Genomic DNA, 22,416 nt, shown 5'->3' with positions numbered 1-22,416 from the left:
GCTAAAAACATGAACTGCAGGCTGATACATGAGAGGCCATGTTTCTGCCTTCATAGGCTATCCTCAGCATTAAGGCAGCACTAAGTGCAGATTCTCAGGTTTAAAAAAAATAATAATCAAAAATATGCATTACCACTTAAAAGGTAAGTATGCCAGTTATGAATCACAACCTGAAAATGATCCTAAATAAAATGTAACTAGGAAGGGTTTGAGTTCATGGAAGTCTGAAATAATAGCTCAGAGAAGACACCATTTCCCTGTTTATCAAAGAGGTGTTATCTGTAAGACACAGCTTTGCTGATGAGCCCACACACACACTCCTGCACAATACTCTGGGTATGACAGAAAAATAGCAGTTTTAAGTTGACTGAGGCAGGAAACTGCATTGCATGTTACCAAGTAATTGGGTAACAAGTGATCCAGAAAGACAGAGTAAGAGGCAGACTTAGCTTCAAATGTAAGACACTCAGCCTGTGTGAAGAACTATCAGCAATTTCAAGTTTGGCCAAGCACATCAGAGATCATCTCTGTGATGCATTTGATTAATTTGCATGGTGATCTGTCGATTACTCATGATACAGGTCACGGGGAGTGCAAGATCAGATTCTGGCTTATCACTTCATCCCCTTTGATCTGGTAGGACAAACTTGCTAAAACATTGGTTTATATCCTAGCTAAAGGTATTTTTAATACAAAAGTGTTGCTAGATGTGATAATCTTCCTTTGCCTGGTGGTCTTTGCCACCAGTTTTCAACTTGTGGGTATGCATCACTTTAGTGTGTATGTAGCATCTATGAGAAACAGGGAATGGTCTTGTGTGCCTGATTAAAAACATATTAGAGAAACACATTCTGCTTCAAACATGAAACGTTCAGCATCACACATGAGATATATCTCTGAGCAAAGAAAACACTTCTTGTGGCACACCCACACCAAAAGGGTTAACACAATAACTACTTTGATAATAGTAGCTAGAGCAGAAGTAGCCCAGGAAATGCTATAAATCAAGAAGCTGTATAAAAATTGGACATTAAATGTATTGGATGTTATTATAAAAAGAGAAATTGGATAATTTCCTTTCCTTTCTGTCTGAAAATGAGAAATTGTTCAGGGAATGAATCTCAGTGATCTGCTGAAATGCCCATCATTTACTTGCAAGGTACTTTCCTGCTAAGATAAGATGTGTGTTTGATCTATTAGAGTTATTCACCATAGCAGTTTGCCTGAATGATACTAAACAAGGTTTATAAACATTTGTGTTGCAATAGTCCTTGATAACAAAATACAAAGAACAAAACACAGAGGACTTTCTGTCTCCGACTGGAAAGGCAGTCCAGGGACACTGCTGAATGGGAGATTTGGGTCTACAGTTGTGACTTGTGTGAGACGTGTGTCTTCTGCTGTCAACTCTGTTGGTCCTTACTGTCCTGAGGGGTCTAATGTCAGGCAGTATCCTAACATATCAGGATGATGGTTAAATCCCACCTCATATACTTTGCATTCCTAGCTCCACATGGCTATAGAAAATAAAAAAGGAAAGATGAAATGAAGGATGCACTTTTATTGCTAGAATATTTGTTATGAGAGGGAAAATTACATAGCACCAGGGAAGATCCACACTTTTCAGTTTACTGAAAGTAAAACTGGAATTTACAGTTAGATGTACCTTCCTCACCCCCCCCCCCCCCAAAAAAAAAAAAAACAAAAAAAAACAAAACAAAAAAAAAAAACACACAAAACAAAACAAAAAATAGGGATTTCCAGATAATTATAAATAAGCCTATAGCTTGGCATATAATCTACCCAGCAACAATTTAGGACTTGTGTCAATTAAAGAATTTCTTTTGTTAGCTTTTAAAATACTGTTGCATTAATATGTCTGAGTAGGTAAAAAGAAAATAGAAAAAAAATAGTGTTCTTCCATTTCATCCAGTAATGTTTTTCTTCCTTTACAACATATCAAGGTAGCTTATATACAGCCACCAACATGATAAAGTTGCACAAACTACAAAGAAAAAAAAAAAAAAAAGAAGCAAGTAAACCTATCCAGAAATACTGCTAGGGAACTTCTTAATTGTCTGGGACTTCAGAACAAACTGCTGATTTATTACTTTATATCAAAATACACCAAATTAATTTGGACTTCTACCTAGTCCCCCAGAATTAAATGGTTGCAAGCATAAACCCAGTTGACTTCAAGCATGTCCAAAAACTGAGTTACTGAGAGTGAAATAGAACGTAGAGAAAAGAAATTTGAGTCTTTAGAAGTCAGACATAGATATGTAGTAAGAAATCATGGCTCTAGGAAAAAAAAAGGTAAAATTTTACTGAGATGAAATTTATGTGCCTGGTTTGTAGGTATTGATCAAAATCCTCTTAACTCTCTGTATTATTGATCAGATACTGTTGCTTTCTGCAAAATAATTACTCTGGAAACTCACTGAAATTTCATGTTTAAAGACCTGTGTAATAATGTCAGCTGACCCAAAAAAGAAAAAAAAAAAAAAAAAGGAATGAAAATAATGTTATTCACATTTGTTCATTTGCTGTGTTTCCAAATTGTATACATTCATTCTTCTCTCATTTTGCTTGATAAATAAAATTGGAATTCCTTCAGGAAGAAAATATGAAATGAGTGTTTCATTTTGAATGGATGAAAGTTTTCATTTTGACTTAAAACATTATTTCAGTCTGAAAAAAAAAATAATAATAAAAAATCTCAGTCTCAATTTATTTTAAGCTTTCCTGAGGTTTTTCTTCCTGATATTATGTATTTCACACAGTCGAAGAACATTTAATTCCATTTTTTAACTATACATGAAGTGTAGAAGGAAATTAAATAAATAAATAAATAAAAGTACAAAACTGTTATGACTTCTTACAAGAAAAAAGATGCTACTTGGGATGAGCATTAGGCCTTAACAGTCTTAGATGGTACACAGGCTAGGATATGTAGAAATCTTGTAAATCTAAACAAATAAAATCATATGTTGGTATAACTGCATAGCTGGTTTTGCAGAGTGAGTTAGTGACAGAAGAGAACTGTGTGACTTCAACTCTGCACTGAATATTGTGGATCTCTCCCTTTATCCATGCTCACTGTTCATAACTTTACAGATTCCCCATGAAGCTGCCCTACTGGCCACATAAACAGAGCGAGGCAGGAGCAAACCTGAACTGTCACAAAACATTCCACTGGGAGTTTTGAGTTTTTTTTTTTTCTTTACAAAAAAAAAAAAAAAGGTAGAAGAAAAGCTCTGGCACCTTTGATACCAAATCTAGCAAATTGTTCCAGAGTTAGTTGAAGGTGAAAGGGTAATTAAAGCAGATATTTAATAACTTTGGCTCGGTATATCAGTATGCACTTTTAGAATTCAGTAAACAGCTAATTATAATAGAACACAGGCTTTTTATACGGAATTATCAGTGTGGGAATGGACCAAAAATGATTTGCTGGTCAGTACGTCCATGAGATTTAAATGAGGAAATTACCTCTTATCTTAGTAAGGAAATAATTGATTTCAACATACTTAAAAATGTATCACCAGTTTCTGCATTTTCTTCTATTTTTTCAAAGAGATTCACCATTTTGTCACATAACAAATAATATATAAAGGAATCTTTAAAACGTGCATGAAATCATCCTGTTTTAATAAATCCAAGATGTTTTCCACGTAAATGCAAATATATACCAGATGTGAATCATCTGAAGTCTTAGTTCAGGTCACTGCATGGAATGTTGTTTGTTAGGGTGTGTTTTGCTTTGTTTGTTTAAATATCTGTATTCAATCCTCCTTTTTTCTTCTTCACTGATAGATATAATTTAGTGATGCTAAATACTCTTTCAAATGTTACTGAAACAGCAGATAGAGGAATCTTTGTTGGAAGGCCACCCTAGTCAATTACGGTTCACTGAAGGCAGAGGAACAACACTTATGGCAAGCCATATATTGCTTTCTAATCAGAACTTACAAATTAACATTAAATGTAAATGATCATAGGGGACTTACAGCAGTTGCATTTTTTTTAGTGCTTCCAAATCACTCAGATCAATGCTTTACCCCTCGGTAGTATTTCCACTTGTGAGTTTAACCTTCCTCCTGACTGCATACAAGTTGTATTTAAAACTATTTTGCTATCTAACCAAAAAAATAATTATGGTGCTCACCATGACACTGAAATTTCCCTATTTTATTAGCTATTCACTTACTTGTTGCATTAAGCCCAGTCAGGGATCACAGCATACATTCAGGTATTCTCCTCAAATCTTCTGAGACTTGGTCAGTCCCAGAGCTTTTTTAATCTCCACCCAGACATATTCCTGCAAATGCCATGGCAGCCCTTTTCCATCTGAGACACAAATGGAAACAAATGGAAACAAAAGAGGGCTTGACCTCTCTCTTGCCTGATACATTTAAATTTAATCTTTTATCTTAGTTTCCCGGTGTATCTTACCTTCACAGTTTTGCCTTTTAGATAGCAAGCTCCCTGGGTTTTCTTATATAATGCTGTCAGTCATACTACGCTAAATAGACTGTCAGCATTCATCCTAACAAATAACTATGAAGAAAAAAAAATCTTTTCAAAAAGCTTAATTTATGGATTATTTTGTCAATAACTCTTTAGACAAGAAGAAAGTTTCATTTCATAGGGCTTTTAAAAAATTGTAACAGCTTTTGCAGTTTAAGAATCAGCTTTCACATATATACTGTCTCTGGATCCCAATGTTATACCTCAAATACTCAGCATATCCTTTAGATTTAAGAAGTCTTATAGTATTTACTGTATTATTTACAGTATTTACAGTATTTACTGTCTTACAGTATTTACTGATTCATTAGGTGGCAGGGTATATGGAATTTTAAGCATCAGATTTGCCTTTCAGCTATCAAGTTTCTTGCTCTCTTCAGTAAGGTACAAACCTGGAGCCAGTGTCAAAGTGTCATATATTTATGAATATACCGACAGAGCTATCACATATGCCTGAAGTCGCTAGCCATAGAGAATTACTTACAGCCCCAGGAAAGCTGAATGTCAATGGCTAAAGACTGTCAGCATAACATTCATTTATTTTCTTGGCCTGTAGGCAGAAGTGTAATGTGCTTTGGGGATCTCTGATTGAGGCAATTTCTCACTCTGTCCTTTCTCACTTTGCTTTTTCATTATCTTATGCAAGCTATTGCTTTCATTGTCATCACTGCTTGAATTCAGATGTTGGCTCATAGTAGCTATATACAACTTATTTTCTGAAGACAAAAACACAACAGGAACGAAGTAGAGTCTCTATCTTGACTATACTGCCGTAAATGATGAATATTTACAGTACATTCCATCTCATCCTCCCAGCACTCTTCTTCCAACACACTAGCTGTAAATGGCAGCCAAGTTCAACTGTGTGCTTCAGACTTCGTGCTCAAGCTGCATATACATGTGGGTACAAGGTCAAAAAAAAAAAAAAGTCTCCAGATATTCTTGTAAAAAGATTAAGACTTTAATTGATTAAAATGGAGTCAAACTTTTATCAGTTTTATCAATCTTAACTACTGTTTCAGTACTATTCAACAAATAGGTGATGCCTTCCTCCTGGGTGTTCATAAAAGGCTTGTAAGCACTAGTGTAGACAGCATAAAATCTCAGAATAGCACACTTAGGAGAAAGTGCCCAGCAAACCAAACAAGAATGTCAATTCAGTTCGTGGCCAAAAAAAAAAATAAAATAAAAATAAAAAAATTGAAAAAAAATAGAAAAATCAAGAGCTCTGCAGCCACTGTTGATGTGTGCTGACACAAAAGAGAAAAGCTGGTGTTCATTTGAAATCTTCACTTTAGAACAGGCAAAGTATTTTCAAGAGCACGGTAACTGAATGATATTTCCTAAATGCTTCTAAAACATGCCATAATGCAAATGTATGTACATCAGCTCAATTTCAGCAACAAAAGGAATGACCCAGAAGCCCAGGTCTGGTACCATGTTCTTCTTAAGCTTCTACTCTCTCCACGTGAATGAATTTATTCTCAAGCCAGGCATATTTGAGAATGCGAGAGTCCTTTGACAACGTGAGAGTATTTGAAAAAAAGAATATTTTATCAAAGCTATATGCTACTCCATGATTACCTTGTGATTAGCAAAACTTAAACTATTATGGGTGACATCTGGTCTAAGTGTGCCAACAGCACTTAGAAATATTTTTCCCCCTCTGGAAACTGTAATACAAAGACTTGGAAAGTCTACAAATATTAACACATGTGCATTTATAATAGTAGCTTTTGCATTGTCCAGTATTGCAAACAGTGTGACTACAGATCAGTATCTATTTTACAGACAGTGTAGTTTGCTATGAATGACCTAAATATTATATGAAACAGCCACATGAGAGCTAAAGGTATTGCCTGAAATTGGTGAACATATTCAAGTTTCTGAAGATAGGACTATGTTGCAAAAGCAAATTTAAAAAGTAAAAGCTAAAATCTACATTAAACTGAACAGTGTAACATCAGATCAAGATCATATTGCAATAAAAAAATTCAATAATTAAAAACAATATGGAATGAGATGAATACTACATCATGAAGGGGAGCATGCTTTTCCAGCACTTGCATAGAGTCACTCTGTCAAAAAGACAGAGTTATATTATATCAGGTTAACTGATATTTATGGTATCAGGAGTACGTGATGTAGCATTCTTTGTTAGAATGGTAGAGTAAGAAAAGTGACTTTTTTTAAGTCATTTTATTACTCTTTGTTGTTGAGAAGCAAACCATGGTAAAAGTGAAAAGTTAAATTTTCCATTAAGCAGTATTTATAACATTGTCTTCACAAATGACACTATTGTTTATCCTACTGTACTTAGAACAGCTTTAAAGAGTGTTTCTACACCAATGTGCAGAGGTGTTTGTCTGCCATTAAAACTGAAAAGGTAATAATTGTTGACACCACACACATCAGATAACTAAAAATTATGCAAAACTCTTCCATTCAAGCACAGTCTTTTATTCAGTCTGACACTTTTCCCTAGGTTCTTCCCTTATAAAGTTTGACCTGTACTTTATGATGTGAAAAGGTGAAAGCCCTGAAAAGGCAAAATTTAATGTGTGCAACTGATCGTTCATATAATAATGTGCATTTTTAATTTCATAATTATTTTTGTCTATGCTTATATGACTAAATTACAGCCAACTGAATGCTCACTACCCTACAATATTTACTCTTAGAAAATGAAAGCACGCAGAAACCATATCAATGCATACTCAGATTACCAGCTGCACTGTTTGCTATGAATGTAGTAGCCTCAAGTCTCAAAGCTATTGTGCACGCATGGTTAAAACCATTTCAGGAATTCAGAAATATCATGTTGATTTGCCCTTTGATAAAACAACTGTACAGCATATCTTTGCAAGTACATTCTCCAATATACCATGTGTTTATTTTATACAGTCTTGGGTCAATGAATCTTTACAAGTTCTAACTATCACATACTAGTTGTCTGAGCATTTCAGACAGCACTTAGGTTAACATATTTTAAACTGGGAATTAACTAGCATTACAATACTAGTATTGCTAGTATTGCTATATATATATATAACATATATAATGCTAGTAATAACTAGCATTAGCAATACAACTAATTTCCAAACTGCTTGTGAAGTGAGCAGCAGAAATATCGGTGATAGTGACAGCTTTCATGCAAGGTAACTAGTCACCGTTTCTCATCAGCAAAGCCAGCAGCATTTCCACAGTACTTTTTGGTTGAGGCATACATTTAGCTTGGCCGGCATTTATTGACAATAGCTATGTGTAGACTTGCCCACAGAGCCAACTTTAGGTGATAAATCTCAAATGTCAATATTTTAAGATTAAGTACATGGCATGTGTCTCCCCATGCTGTGAGCCCAGGGAACTCAGAGTTGGTCATCTCATTATTTAGACAAATGCCTCAGGAGCATTTAATGTTTTACTTTGGGTTAATCACATTAACAGCAATGTAATGCATCTACAATGGCCTGGCTTCTTTCCAAAGCTGTGCTGTTTATGTTCAAGGAAAATAAAGGAACAGACACCTAAAGTGACTCAGAGAATAAACATTTTACTGCTCTAAAAATTGACATAATTCACTGGAGAGAACTGTTGTTTCTGAGCCAAGAATTAACTAGCTTCATCTGTAGGAAATAGTCAAAATACATCTGAGCACAGTTTTTTTTCCTCATACAGATCTTTTGTAAAATCAGTTCTCATTTTTCCTTGCTGGCAAAGCTCATTAGTAGTCTAAGTGAGATGCCAACAAAATGGCCTAATTCGACCTTTTTTGTTGTTGTTTTGTTTATGTGTTTTTGGTTTTTTTGAAAGCTTTATTCATCTCCAAGAGTTCATAAAAGTAGCAATCAGGACATTTGCTATGTGAAAAAAAAAAAAAAGAAAAAAAAAAAAATACTTCTTGTAATGCAGTGATGTTTCTGTCTCTTTGTATTAGCTGAAAATGCATTTTTAATAATATTCCAAAGATTTTTTTAATTTGAGAATTGTGTGCAGGGTATTTGATCTACAGACTTGCTCACAGCATGGGGATAGGCATGGTAACACTGAGTTTCTTAAAGCACATGGAGGCTGATCAATACAGTGTAACACTGTGGTTTGTGCATTGCCTCTTGAAATAGGATGACACAAAAATGCATTTATATGTCCATATCTCTCAACTTTGTAACATCTTAAGTTAAAGGAAAAATGCACCTGGAATCACTAGAGTAGATCCTTATCTCTCCATGATCACTTGTCCTTAACACATGTTGGCTGATATCAGTCCCAACAGATAGTATTAAAAATACAAGATCATTTAGCTTAAAGTAAGGGAAATCATGACACTTTATTTTTCCCCACAATAGTTACATGAAAAAGAGTTTGAATGGAAGGCATCAGTCACTCGTGTGCTTTGACCCAGTAATATTTCAAAAGCTCAGCTTTGTTGGTGTTTACTGGGTTGGCACTCTAAAGAACCACCTCATTACCACCTAAAGAGATTCTAAATCCCATCCCTTCTCCTAAGTCAATGCTGTACCAATGCTACCATATGATATCAAGGGATTTTCTTATTCTTGGAGTCTCATCTTTCATCTGAGACATAACACTCAGGTGAAAATTAACTAGCAAAATATGGCTCTATTGAGAAAGTTGTAGTTGCACTGTATATCCCAGCTACTACCATGCATGTTCATCATATCTAAGCTTCTCTTGCAGTTTTAAAGACTTATCCAAGTTACATTATTTTTCATGTTTTTATAGTTCAGTGTCTCTAATCACAATGTAGTATTCCTGAATGATGTGACCTTCTAACCACATTTTTCTCTAAAGTTGCCTATATCTCGACTGAATCTGAACAGATTTCTTCAACTTTGCAACAAACCTTATTTTAATAACTTTGTAGCACAATTTAATATTACCATTTCTACTAGCTTATAAGCAGATTTAAATGCTTAAAAAGCAGGCAATGAAGTAGTCACCTTGCTCTATAGTTTGTTTTTTTACATAAATAAGGTGCGTGAAACAATCTATTGCTTTCACTGAGAAAACAGCAATACCAGGAATCACCATTCACCCGCTACTGAACCATGTGTTAGGTGGGTGACGCCAGTACGACGCTAAGTGGAATACTAAAATGACCACCATAATCCCAAATAGCTTAGGAATGCTGATAGATGGCAAAAAAAGGCCAACTAAGGAAAGGCTCTTTAGGCACAGTCAGAGCTGGTCTAGTTTTCCTCCTTTTGAAGTGACAGCAGGGACATCACCTTGAACAAGGAGGGGTTAGGTGCCTGCTGAGCAGCACCTTGTGCCCCTTCCCCCCCAAACTGCAATTCAAAATCTACACAAAAAAACACAGGGGCATTTTAGAAAAAGTAAGGATGAAGAAAAACTGCTCTTCTGGTGGGGGGAATGGCTGACACACAAGCACACTACATCCAGTCCCATCCATATTAATGATGAGGGAGCAGAACAAAGTTTTGCCCAACTGACAGAGGGATCTGGACTTCATCAGGTCCCTAGATAAACAGTCCCAACTGGAAGATATGGTTTCCAGATAAGAATATAAAGGGTGGAAAAGAGTGGTGGTGGTGTTTTCCACATAAACAAAGTGTATGAATCTCAATTCAAACTACTATATGCAACTTTTTATGAAATGCTTTTCTTCTCCCTAAGGCTAGAGTAGAAAAATAAAACATATAAATGAATTGCTACTTGGCGAAGCAGAGCTGTAAATGGCAAAATGTAAAGTGATAGCTCTACCACATACCGCAGTGCAATGAAAGGCACAGGAAGAACATGACTATAAGCATATATAAATAAGAATACCAAAAATAAATAAAGAAAAAAGAAAAAAAAAGCAAAAACCATGTAAAGTGAAGGAGACTTTCACAGAAGAGACCTCAGTACAGAAGATACCCTTTTATTTGCAGAATGTGATACTACAAAGTGGTACAGGGTCCTGCAACATTCAGCAACCATACTGAAAGTACCGATATGGTCTGACTTCTAAGTGGGGACAATAAAGTGACAAGCAGCTGTGACAGAAGTCATGGAATAGTACTTATGGCAAAGAGGAGAGAATTGCACAGAAAGTTTTTAGAGACTTTAAACCTTCATGCTGCATATTGCACAAGGCACAAGAAAAGATAGGCACAAGTACAAGGCACAGGTACAGATGTACCTATATATCTAAAGTTTTAGTCTGAATACAGCCATACTGATACAGCTGCTTCCTCAGGGTCAAAGTTTTAATGATGTTCATAGTATCGTAAACATATCGTATCTTCATATGATATGGTCATATGAACGAACATGATTCTTATGACCATATGATATGATTAATCATATATATATGGTGTCTGTAGAGCATTCTTGCTTTCTAATGATAAAACATAATGCTTTCTAATGATTAAATTTATCCTTCCCATGGAAAATATCTTTTGCTATTGCATCTTTGAGTTGTTTCCTGTGGCCAGATATTTTTGTTTGTTCTTATGTTCTCTGACACTGTTCAGTCACTCTCTTTCACAGAATCAACAAGATCTACTTATGCCCCAACTGGATGATCTTTTTTAACATTGCTGCCAAGGGTCTGTGGGTTTCACTGCCTAAAGGCCACACGTTTAGTATTAAGATACTTAATTGGACAAGTCCAAGAAAATATCCTAGAGAAACTAGAACTCTAGAACTAACCATTCTAGAGATATCTAGTTTGTCACAGAGTCACTTTGTATGAGGCAGAATGCAAGTGTGAGCACAGACTCCTAAAGCCCGAACACACATACACACAAATGTAAAATGGCCTTACCCTACATTTTTTCAGACACAAGCTTCAAAGTGAGAATCAGATGTAGCCCACTGCCTGGAAATGAAAGTCCTCCACTGACTTGCAGCAATTTTGAAGCATGCTTATTCATTTCAAAGGTGATGACCAATTGATATAAATGTTCCTAAATGTTATTTAACTCAAATATAGTTAAAGCATCTATCAAAGAATGGGAATGATCCCCACCAAGATTTAAAACCATCTTCAGTCATACAGGGTTTATGGCATCTTCTAAAACAGCAAATTTACCAGTTACAAAGATCTGCTTAGCTGTAGGTAGTGTACCATTATAGCTAAGTAAGTTGATTTAGCAGTTAGTAGCTGCTGTTTTTCTCTGTTTTGACATTGAATTCAATGTAATTCATGAGATTGCTGCAGATAAATTGTGGAGATAAATACATAACTTGTATATCCTGTGTCAGCTAAGATTTGGTAATCCATGGTGTAATGAGCAGCCCATATGTCACAGTGTAATGAACAGTCTAACATCTCTTGTTTTAGACAGAATCTACTGCAACGATCTTCCCCTTAATATGAAAACAAGCTCTGGCTCTTATGTTGTAACCATGCAGAACTAAGTTCAAATTATTTTAGTTGCTGCCAATCTTCACACTCATTTTATTCCAATTCTATTCACATGCACTGATAATACTACAAATGATGATTTCCAAAAATTCCACAGTAGTTAAAATGATGCTCAATTTAGTCTGCTGTGGTTTGTATTTTTGAGCAGAAGGCTCGATTCCTCACTGCAACTATGTCCACATAGAACAATGACGTTCATAACCTACTTTGTGTGCCAGAAGCATTATAGGGACATAAATCACTGCTTCTCGTGAGCTGGAATGCCATGCTGTCGTGATTATAAGACATCTAATAGTGCATTCTGCCACACAGATGTACTTTACATTACTTTGTAGTGACCAAACTATTTTAGTCCCTCCGCTGATATCAAGATAAAGCAGGATTAACAGAACAGTGAATGAGATACCAGATATCTGAAGGTCCAGTTCATCTTTCTGGTTACTATCTGCATAAAAGCATGATGTAAATGTAAACCATCATCTATTTTTAAATTTTATTGTTTTACTTCACAAAGCTTCACACCTGTAGGGAAGTGATTTGTAAAATTTTATGTAGTGGTGTTATCCACAATTTCTCAATCCTTTCAATACTTAACATCACGTCTAAAGAGTATAACTTGTGGATCTCTGTTACAGAGCCCTGCAGTTCCTTAATTTGACATTCTCTTCTATTTGCATTTACGCATTACCTTCATGTGCTGCAGCCTTTCTTTACTTGGAAGGCATCTATACACTTACATCTGTATATTAATTTAGTTTAATTGCCAACTCTGCAACCAAATAGTTGTCTGTCCCCCAAAAATGATCCATGGGCCTTGTCTGTAGGAGCAATGTTTTACAGTACCTTTCCCCAAAAAATTGTCATACCAATTTTATAAAATTAGAAGTTAAAATATCAAACTATAGCACACATCTCCTTCACATAATTCTACAGATTTAAAATTATACTCTTTGCTCTGTGATATACATATAAGATAGAAGGCATTAGCCACATGACAAACAGCTGTCATAGCCATTTAGAATCATTTAGCTGATAATCTATTTTAATCCTTCTCAGCATGAAATTAAACTGATTTGTTGTTTCTGCTGTGAGACACAAGTGATTTTTCTTGCCTTAAACTTAAGCTAAAGAGTTCTCAATTATTAACAAAATCAGCTTGAGCTGAACTTTGAAGATCTATTCTCATGCCATAATTCTCCAAGGAGTTTATGTCAATCAAAACATTGTACTATAAAAAGCAGGTATTTCTGAGGGCATCAGTCCACAACAGCTGCAATATAAAGCAACTAATAGCAATCCATAAGAAAAAGCACATTTTAGGTGTCAGTTTGTTAGGAATACACATCACATTGCTGCCATGTGGACAAGAATCATGGCCTGAGCAATCATTATTTATTCTGAAGGTTTTTTAATTTCAATTATAATGATTTATTAGAGATGGTGAAATAATCTTTTATGGATTTTGTTCATGTTTCTAGACTTCACAGTTAATAATTCTGAACTGAATTCAATATGCTCATGATGGATAGCCACAAGCTTCAGATTTATTAATGCAAAAATATTCAAGACTTCTCTTGCAAATGCTGTTTAATGACCATCTTTGAAAATTTTGTTATAAATCACTTATTCAAAAAATTCTTCCTGGTATATGCAGTTTTTGTGATAGAAGCTGAGGCTTACAGACCATTTTAGCTGCATTGACAGCCCGTGGAAGGCTGAGGCAATTGCACTGAGAAGGTTACTTCTTCCAGTAAAAATTCTGACAGTTTGGGAAAGAAGCCAATACTGTTATTAATTATTTTACAGCAGCACTCCTAAGACACTAAACAAAATCATAGTTCTCCCAAGCTAGACCTTGTACAAATGCATAATATATTTGTAGGATGTGCACTTACAATCTAAATACACAAGACAGATGAGCGCTAGTGCAGAAGTATTATCCCCATTTTATAGCAAGAGGTCAGAAGCAGTTGCCAGACTTTTCACTTCTCAAATTGCTTTCTTTTCCCTACTAATCTAAAACAAAACAAACAAACAAACAAACAACAACAAAAAAAAAAAAAAAAGAAGTAAAAGAGCTATTGCTAATTCTGAACTGTATCTGACAGATCTATAATTTCACATGCCATCAGGTACACATTCACCATCATACACTTACATAGCTAAGGGATGAGTCTGCTATATTAGGAAACATTTCTCTTGTAAATTTTAATAAGCCTCATGTTTTGTTCATTGCATCATAAAACACGTTAAATAATATACTTAAACTATAAAAAAAAAAAAAAAGTTTCTTGTGGCTTCATCAGTACTTGAAGCTGAATGATGTTTGGTACAATAGGACAACCTCAGCAGGACAGGCTATATTGGCACCCTCCATATCATTCTCGGGCCAGTATTTATGGGGCTTCCAGGAGCTGCAGTGTGGAATAACCTCAGTTCAGGCAATTGATGAGAGCAGACTTCACAGTTCCTTGCAGGATGCTCTAATACATTAGTCATTAAATAAAAAGGGCATGGAATCAACTATTTGCTGTCATGTTTTCAACTAAAAACAGTCTTGGCTGCTTCATCTGGAGCACTGTTGACCTCTGTGAGTATACTGTAGGTGCAAACCAGACTAGCTGGGACTGCATACATGATTCAACTGGCATAAACCAGGCACTGGGCTGTAAATACAGAAAGCTTAGGCCAAAAAATAGAATTTCAATACTTAGAATTCAAATGTCAGATAAATGTCTCTATTTAGAGATTTTCTAAAATGAGGGAGGGCTGAGAATCATACCTGTAGGTATAGACACCAAAAACTTCCCAAGTTCTGCTCTACTTGCCTAGATTTTTATGAGAACACAAGTGTTTCTGCCTTTTTCTTTTTTTTTTTTTTTTTTTGCTTTCCTGCTGAAAGCAGAGATCTTATCCTACAGTGTTGACTTAGTGGTGATTGAAATTGGAGAATGAAAATTTTATAGTGTCAGAATAATAATTTACTACTCAGTATTCCTATAGACTGGTTTTGTATTTCTTATTCCTGGTTCCCCTGACAATTTGGGATTTATCTTTCCATCCATTTTCATTTCAAACCACATAGTAAAAGATGTTATTGACTACTTTGTATTCAGTGACAAAATCCTCTTCTTATAATCAAAAGCATTCTGACTGTTGTTAAAAAAAAAAAAAAAAAAAAAAGATGCACTTGATAGCACACGGGGATATAAATACCAATAAGTGCAAAGAGTCCTTCCACAGGCCAGCGCAGTTCCTAGCAACGCTCTGGCCTAATTGCTAGAAACTGGCTGCAGTCACAAGCTTCAGCTCCAGGTTTTGAATACAGAAACTCTGAATAATGTCTAAATCCAGGTTTTGATCTGGCCATTATAGGAAGACAGAACGAACAACATAGACCAGCTTTCAGGATTTTTAGTTCCTTGATATCTAAGGCATTACTAAAGCCTACCAAAATATTTACAGGAGGTAAACTGCACTGCAATAAAGATCTGTTTAAAAAGTCATCACTGCATTTTGTTCTATTGAAAAAACAAGAACACTGGTTTAATTAAAACCTAGATACTCCTTGGGATGTGTACATTTCAGCAAAGATACCCTTAAAATATTTTAATAAAATTTAAAAGGAAAGCCTATAAAAAATGAAAAAGCTTACCAATGTATTCTTCAAAATCCCCCCCCCAACCTCCATCCAAAAAAAAAAAAAAAAAAAGTGTTTTGGTTTGGTTTGGTTTCTTTTAACTTGATTCTCCCTTCGTACAATCTGATTCATATAGTAGGAAAAAAAAAAAGTTCTTCTGTTGTCTAGCAACAACTAGAGTAAGCACAATCTAAATTCACGAATACTCATGTTATTTGTCAATATCACAGCTCCAAACCAGAAAGGGTTTAACAAACACAGGAAGAAGCAGATACCACCAAAAGGAAGTATTTGCTAGGGAAAGAAAACTTGCTTTTTCCTACAGCTGCCTTCAACCAGTCCTGTTGGCCTCCTACTTTATCTAAAGCTACCCATCACAAGCTGATGCTGAGAAATCTATTCAGTAAAATGCCATATTTCAAATTCTCAAAACATAGGAATAAATCACTTTACACTATTGCAAAACCAAGCTATGTATGGGTTTTCAGCCAAAGTAATCTCAGCTGGTTCTGGGCTGGAGAAGGTATCGAAGCCAGAACAGAGAGGGTGTGAAGAGATTTCTCCAATGGGACAGACGGGAGGGGAAGCAGAACTTGTGGAGGCTGTTTTAAGTAAACTAGAATAATTTTAATTTGCGTTTTTCTCAAAGTGCACCAAATTGTCTATGCCACTATCTTGCATCAAACCACATCTCTTATCACAACCAGCAGCTGACATGAAGTTCCTTATTTGAATAGATAGGCCTGTTTCACAGATGTTTGCACCTGTGACATGCAAAATATTCCAATCACATTTAACACCTTTGAAGCCTACATAGTATTAAATCCTAAAAGAAATAATCTGCCTAGCATCTTTTCTGTTAAGTGCTGCAAAGGATTTTGCTTTGCTTCTTTGTCTTCTAGAGATACAGATCATGGTAAACAATGATTGTCACACAAAAAGTCATCTTCAGCAATGTTTTCAGTTGAAAGAGAGAGAAAAAGAAAGAAAGAAAGAAAGAAAGAAAGAAAGAAAGAAAGAAAGAAAGAAAGAAAGAAAGAAAGAAAGAAAGAAAGAAAGAAAGAAAGAAAGAAAGAAAGAAAGAAAGAAAGAGAAAGAAAGAAAGAAAGAAAGAAAGAAAGAAAGAAAGAAAGAAAGAAAGAAAAAGAAAGAAAAGGTAAAGATCACAGTGATACCAATATTTCAATAAGTCAGATTTTTTTTCTTAGCTGCTGTTTTATACCAAAGAAAAATCCGTCTACTCTATAATCAATCCAAATAGATTTGTTAAGAGGTTATTCAAAATGCTTAATACAGAGAATAAAAAGGTACAAAACAGAAAGGTGGAAATAAAAGCAACATTTTTTAAAAGAGTCAAGAAGAAATGAACAAGGAATCACAATCAAGAAGTGGAACAGAAAGATGGAACAGGGAGAATTCAAGCAGTAAGACAAGATGACAGGAGAAAAGGAACAGAGTTAACAGCAAGTAGGGAAAAATAATACTAAGTTCAGAAAATATTTTTCACTTCATCCATTAAACCTCCTCACATAAATTTAAAATTGAGAATATTAAATGGGAAATGATGCTTGTAACAACATTAAGAGTTGAATATTTCTTAGAGATCTTAGAGATCTTCACAGTAATTTAGACAAATTCTGCAGATTCTAGTGGCAAAGTCTCCAGATTCTAGTGGCAAGAGCATTAGATGCTGCAGGTCTTCTGAAGAGGTCAAGGATGTAAACTTGAAGCGCATAACTGCTTAATTTCAGTTGTCTTGACTGTCTCATGCAATTTGCTATGCTTTGTTTTTCCAATGTTTGCAATTTAAAAATAGCATTCTAGTTCATATCAGCTATATCAGAGTAAATTATAGCAGACCATAGTTTTCAATGCTAGGTGCCTGATGTTGGGCTTCCAAGCCTATGTCTAGATATGAAATAATTAGCCTCAATTTCAGAACTGACTGAACTGAGTCTGCTTAGTGTATACATAATAAAATTGCTAACACTTAAATTATTACTTTTTTTGTTTTTAATTCTAATACATTAAAAGACTCTCTCATAGAATGCAAAGTAAGATCTGGTCCCTTTTCCCATGGATGATGGCATCCATGCCTGTTTTAAATAACAGCAGAGAACAGACCAAAAAGAAAGCATCAGCTCTAGCTCTGTGGCATTCCTTTCCTTTTACATCTGTGAAAAATCTAAGACAGAAGTGTGATTTCATTACATACTTATTGCTGTTTTTTCTGGCTTTATATTGCAATACTCCTGCTAAAATTTCATTTGAATATCTTCATCTGTGCTATAATAATATATTGTGTACAGAACAAACAAGCCAGAAGCACTAGTTATCTGTATAGTCATAAGAAGCCAACATTGTACATGCAGAGAAGCTTAAGCATACCACAGGAAAAAACAAATTCTGCAAATCTCTTTAAGCCTAGATTTTTTCTGTGCCAGTGGATACCTGTTGTTCCTGATTTGTTAGCAGTTATATCACTGTTGCTGAGATAATACAGCAGCCAGAAACTGTTTCCTGTTGGTCCCACTGCCTAGCCTTTTTTGCATTCGTGCTTACAGTTCTTTTAGTCTCGGGTGAAATGCTTGCTGTTGTCTTAGCTCATTCTGTAATAAACTCATCCCAACTCCAACACACACAATCAGTCAGAACTGGCAGTTTCTCAACTCCAGTAAGTTCAGAACTGCACAAAGGCTAAATTACTTCTGTCCCAGGAGACTGATTCTTTGAGGTCAAGTCAAGATCATTAAGGAGAAGAGAGTGTGGGGAAGTTTGTGCTGTAGCCTTTCAGCTATACCTATCATGCATAAATGCTCTGTGTTGTTTTTTTTTTTTGTTTGTTTGTTTGCTTGTTTGTTTGTTTTTCCAGAACTGTGCAGTCCCTTAACTATTGTACTGCCAGTGTTTTTCTGCATTGCCCAAATAATGTCGGTGAACACATCCAGTGAATAAGCACAGTCTACTAAGTGGATGTACAAATGGGTTTAGAAAAATCAAGTCTCCTTTCTGGTTCTGACCTGCTTTTTGAGTTTTGGACAGTCACACCTCCAGCTGTAGCAACCTTCCTATCCTGCTGCCACCAAGCCATACACTCAGCGCTTCAGGGCCTGCTTTGCACAATGCTGAGCACAGAGAATGCCCTAAATACCATGCTTCTCTACAAATCCAGTGTCAGGTGGTTAAACCTTCATGTATGTTTCTTTTCCCATGTAAATGTTTCTGTTTTAATGAAATGGAAAATACTTAATTTGCCTTTACTCTAAACTAGGTTAGTACCATCAGAAACTTATTCTAGCAATTTAAAAAACAGGACAAAAAGGAAAAGAAATAGCTGTTCATTGTCTCCTTGTTTAGTCAGTATCAGGATCATTATTTTTAATAAAAACATAGAAATACTTGTGCCTGGAGGACACAGCTTCATTGAAACTCAAAAGCTATGACAGAAACAAACCTCCCTTCAACTCTTCCATCAAGTATTTACATATAAAAAATTGCTACTTCACATGTAGTTCATATCGTTGTCTCTGACTAAAGAGTTTATGCATAATATTTACAGAAAAGAATGTTGTGTATGTAATTGTTACTATTAAATATGATTTTAAAACATATTGTTTTAGTATGTTTGTGTAAAATACATTACTGGAAGCAAAAACATACTCAAAAAGTTGGATTGTCAGAAAAACAGCACAGTGACCTTAAATGAGTATCTGGGGAATTAATACATTTTCTTCATGTCAGTAATTCTGTGTTAGCTGAGTGGAACTAGTAATACGTGGGAGCTTGTGAGACATGCTGTTTGCTAGCTGTGGACTTCAGATTCCAGTGACCACTCTCTGCTTTTTCCTTTCTTGGTGTGAACATCAGCACAAGCCTTCCTCTGTTGTTCAACTCATAACATCTCTGAGCTGCATTTCTCTTCAGTTCTGAGCATCAGCTGGACTCAAAGTATGCCAATTCTTCCATCATGTCACTTTAATAATGCATTATTTTTTTTCCCTGTCCGTATAAGTAAAGTGTTTTCCAGCATTTTTCATCTTGCACATCACCCACTGCAACCTCCTTGGCCCTCTGATTTGCTCACTTGTACTCTGTGTGCCAAACAAAGCCCTGCCAAATGCTACAAGCCATCCATGATGCAGCATAGTCAAGAAACTCCTCAGTCTTGCTATCTCCTCCATATCCCTCTTAAACTCCAATTCCTCCTTGGTTGGCTTGGTTGGCTTTTACCAGATATGAATCAAAGCTTAGGTGAAGACCAAATCTCAGCTGTTACAAGTAGCAGCAGTTAAATAGTCTTGGTATTTGTAACAACTTGAACTTCTTGATTTGAAAAGTGATCTTAATGTTTTGTCAGCTGCTCTGCATTGTTCATTTAGTAGGAAATGAGTGGCACAAGAGAAAAATTTCTATCCTCAAAGCTCTCTTATACATCAGACCACTACCATGTTGTTTGTTTTCTTTTTTTTTTAAACAGAGTTGGTGTAGATCCAGATGAAGACCTCAAAGGACAAGCTGCAAGCCAGGTACATTGGGATTTCAGATTTTTGTGCTGAATTAAAAGCTATTCAGAATTTGGCAGAATGTGTTTGTCAAATATAGCATTATAGCTGGAAATTGTTAAAACAGGCAAATTAAAAATAAAAAGGAGCTGTAAAGTATCTTTATAGTACAAGGTACAAAGAAAGGAGATACATTTTTCAGTGTGTTTGTATCATTAAAATCTTGTAACTGAAAATGTTATAGAGCTTTGAAGAAAATTATAAATAAATGCAAAGATATCCTGAGAAGTCTAATAAACAAAATAATAGAAGTATGGCCTTCATAAATTCAACTATTTATCACCTTCCAAATGCCACACTTATAGAAATGAGACATTTCATAACAACATTTAATTTCCTGGATTAAAAAAGGAAAGCATGTAATGCTTAATCCTAATAGGTCACGTTTCAGAAAATATTCTAACACTGAAACCTGAGTGTATTGAGAACTTGAAAACTTTAAACTAAAGGAGGCTATCTAGTAAGCTGCAGCTGAGCATCTGTCAACCTCCCTTTTTTTTTTTTTTTGTCATATACATGTATGTATGGATTTATTTCAAGTGCAGTATTGTCTGCGAAAGCAGTATAAATCTGTATGAGAGTCAGTACACAAACATGACATCCTCCAGCTTGGTAAATGGAACACCAGTAGGACAAGGGTAAATCAGCGTGACAGTTGACAAATTGCCAAAGTGAAAAACGAAGAGTGCCAAAAAAGAATACTGTCTTCCTCTTTCTAGGTAATACCATCCCATGCATTCCTTCAGACTACCCAACTACAAGTGAAATTGGAATTACTGAACAATGAGAGAAATGTAGAAAATGAGTTAGAGCAAGACATGAATAAGATGCATTTAGAGTCTCAACACTCATTGAAACTGGAATTCAGGTGCCTAAATGTATTAAAGTGTCTCTGAAAAGACAGAAAAAGATTATTTATATCTGATCGTATCCTTAGTTTTTACATCTCAGTCACTATTAAAAGGGCTATCACTCCATTTCACCAAGACAAGATATTGATTTATTTTGAAGCTGAAGGGACTAATCACTAATATCACTCTCCTAAGCATCTTGGTAGTAATCCCTACAATGCATCTGCCCAAATTCTGACCAAATACAGGACACAGAACCTTATTCTAATGTTAATCTATTCCTGCTAGGATTTCAAAACTATTTAATTTTTGAAATATTCTCCTTTGCAGCAGTCACAAATTAGCAACATAACAGAATGCTGAATTGAACAGTATACATATTGACTGAATTAATATGTTTTGTGAAAACAGGATTTCTTCAGAAGCCAACAGGCTTCTGTTTCCTCTTCCTTGTATTAAAAATGAAAATAATAATGTTTATGAATAACAGTAACACATCCAGTGTCCCAGCTGTGCCCTTTGAATCAACACCTATCTCTGTTGACAAAACTCTGCAACAGAATACAGAAGGTGTAAATAAATATAACACCTTTCATGCCCTGTCATGTCCAAGTCAGCACTCCTTACAGAATAAATTTTACCTTGGAAGATAACTTTGCTGCTATGATTTCTACTACCCTGTGGTCTTCCATTGTGATTTCACTGAGCTTTTTGTATTTGACCTCTCAATCTTTTACTAATCCAGATCTCTACGGCGTCGCCTGTAACCCTCTTTAACCAAGTACATATCAGAGTTGTTCAAATTATTCTAGGTTATTTCTTTTAATTTTCTCTTTTATCTCCTTCATTACTCTTCCATTCCCCTTGTCTTTTTTTCTTTCCCTTTATTCCTGACACGATATTTTTATTTTACCTGCTTTTCATTATCTTACTACACTAAGTGTGTCTTCACAATGAAATAAGTCATTTTTTTAATGTATACCCAATTTTCTTATGTATAAACAAGCGTCATCCACCTAAAAGAATGTTATTATAGGGAATGAAAAGCAACAGCCACAGAAAGGAAAGTTCAAGATATGAGCTGACACAAATTGTATAAAATGATGAAAACTGACTCTAATGTCCAAGCAAGACAAGTAAGACCTCAATTATATTTTGAGTTCTTATCAAAATGACATCCCATTTAACAGAACGTAGGCAACTTCACAAAACCAAAAGAGTATGCCCTGAATTTAAGCTTGTGATATCTATATGTGTACCAATATACAGGCAACGATGTTGGCACCTTAGAGTTTAATTTTTTATGTATGCCTGTAACTTATTTAAGTTACTAGTTCCTTGTACACAGTTGTTGGACTTCTGATGATGCTCACTGTTTTATCCTGGGCTGGCTCAACCAGTATTTTGGGCAGTCAGCCAACAGCAAATTCCAATTCT

General features: G+C 35.3%; 1 protein-coding gene across 2 annotated transcripts in view; it reads left to right on the top strand.

Annotated features, from left to right (window-relative positions):
- The window catches only part of SLC9A9 (solute carrier family 9 member A9), a 217,526-nt gene that overhangs the window by 132,818 nt on the left and 62,292 nt on the right, over window positions 1-22,416 (top strand). For both annotated transcript variants that reach the window (XM_068692820.1, XM_068692819.1), the window contains one exon: window positions 20,044-20,092. In XM_068692820.1, the coding sequence (XP_068548921.1) occupies window positions 20,044-20,092 (49 nt within the window). The remainder of the gene's footprint in view (window positions 1-20,043; window positions 20,093-22,416) is intronic.

This window comes from Anas acuta, chromosome 9, assembly GCF_963932015.1.
Source record: "Anas acuta chromosome 9, bAnaAcu1.1, whole genome shotgun sequence".
NCBI lineage: Eukaryota > Metazoa > Chordata > Aves > Anseriformes > Anatidae > Anas > Anas acuta.
The sequence above is the reverse complement of the archived record's forward strand: the minus strand, read 5'-3'. Positions and strand labels throughout refer to the sequence as shown.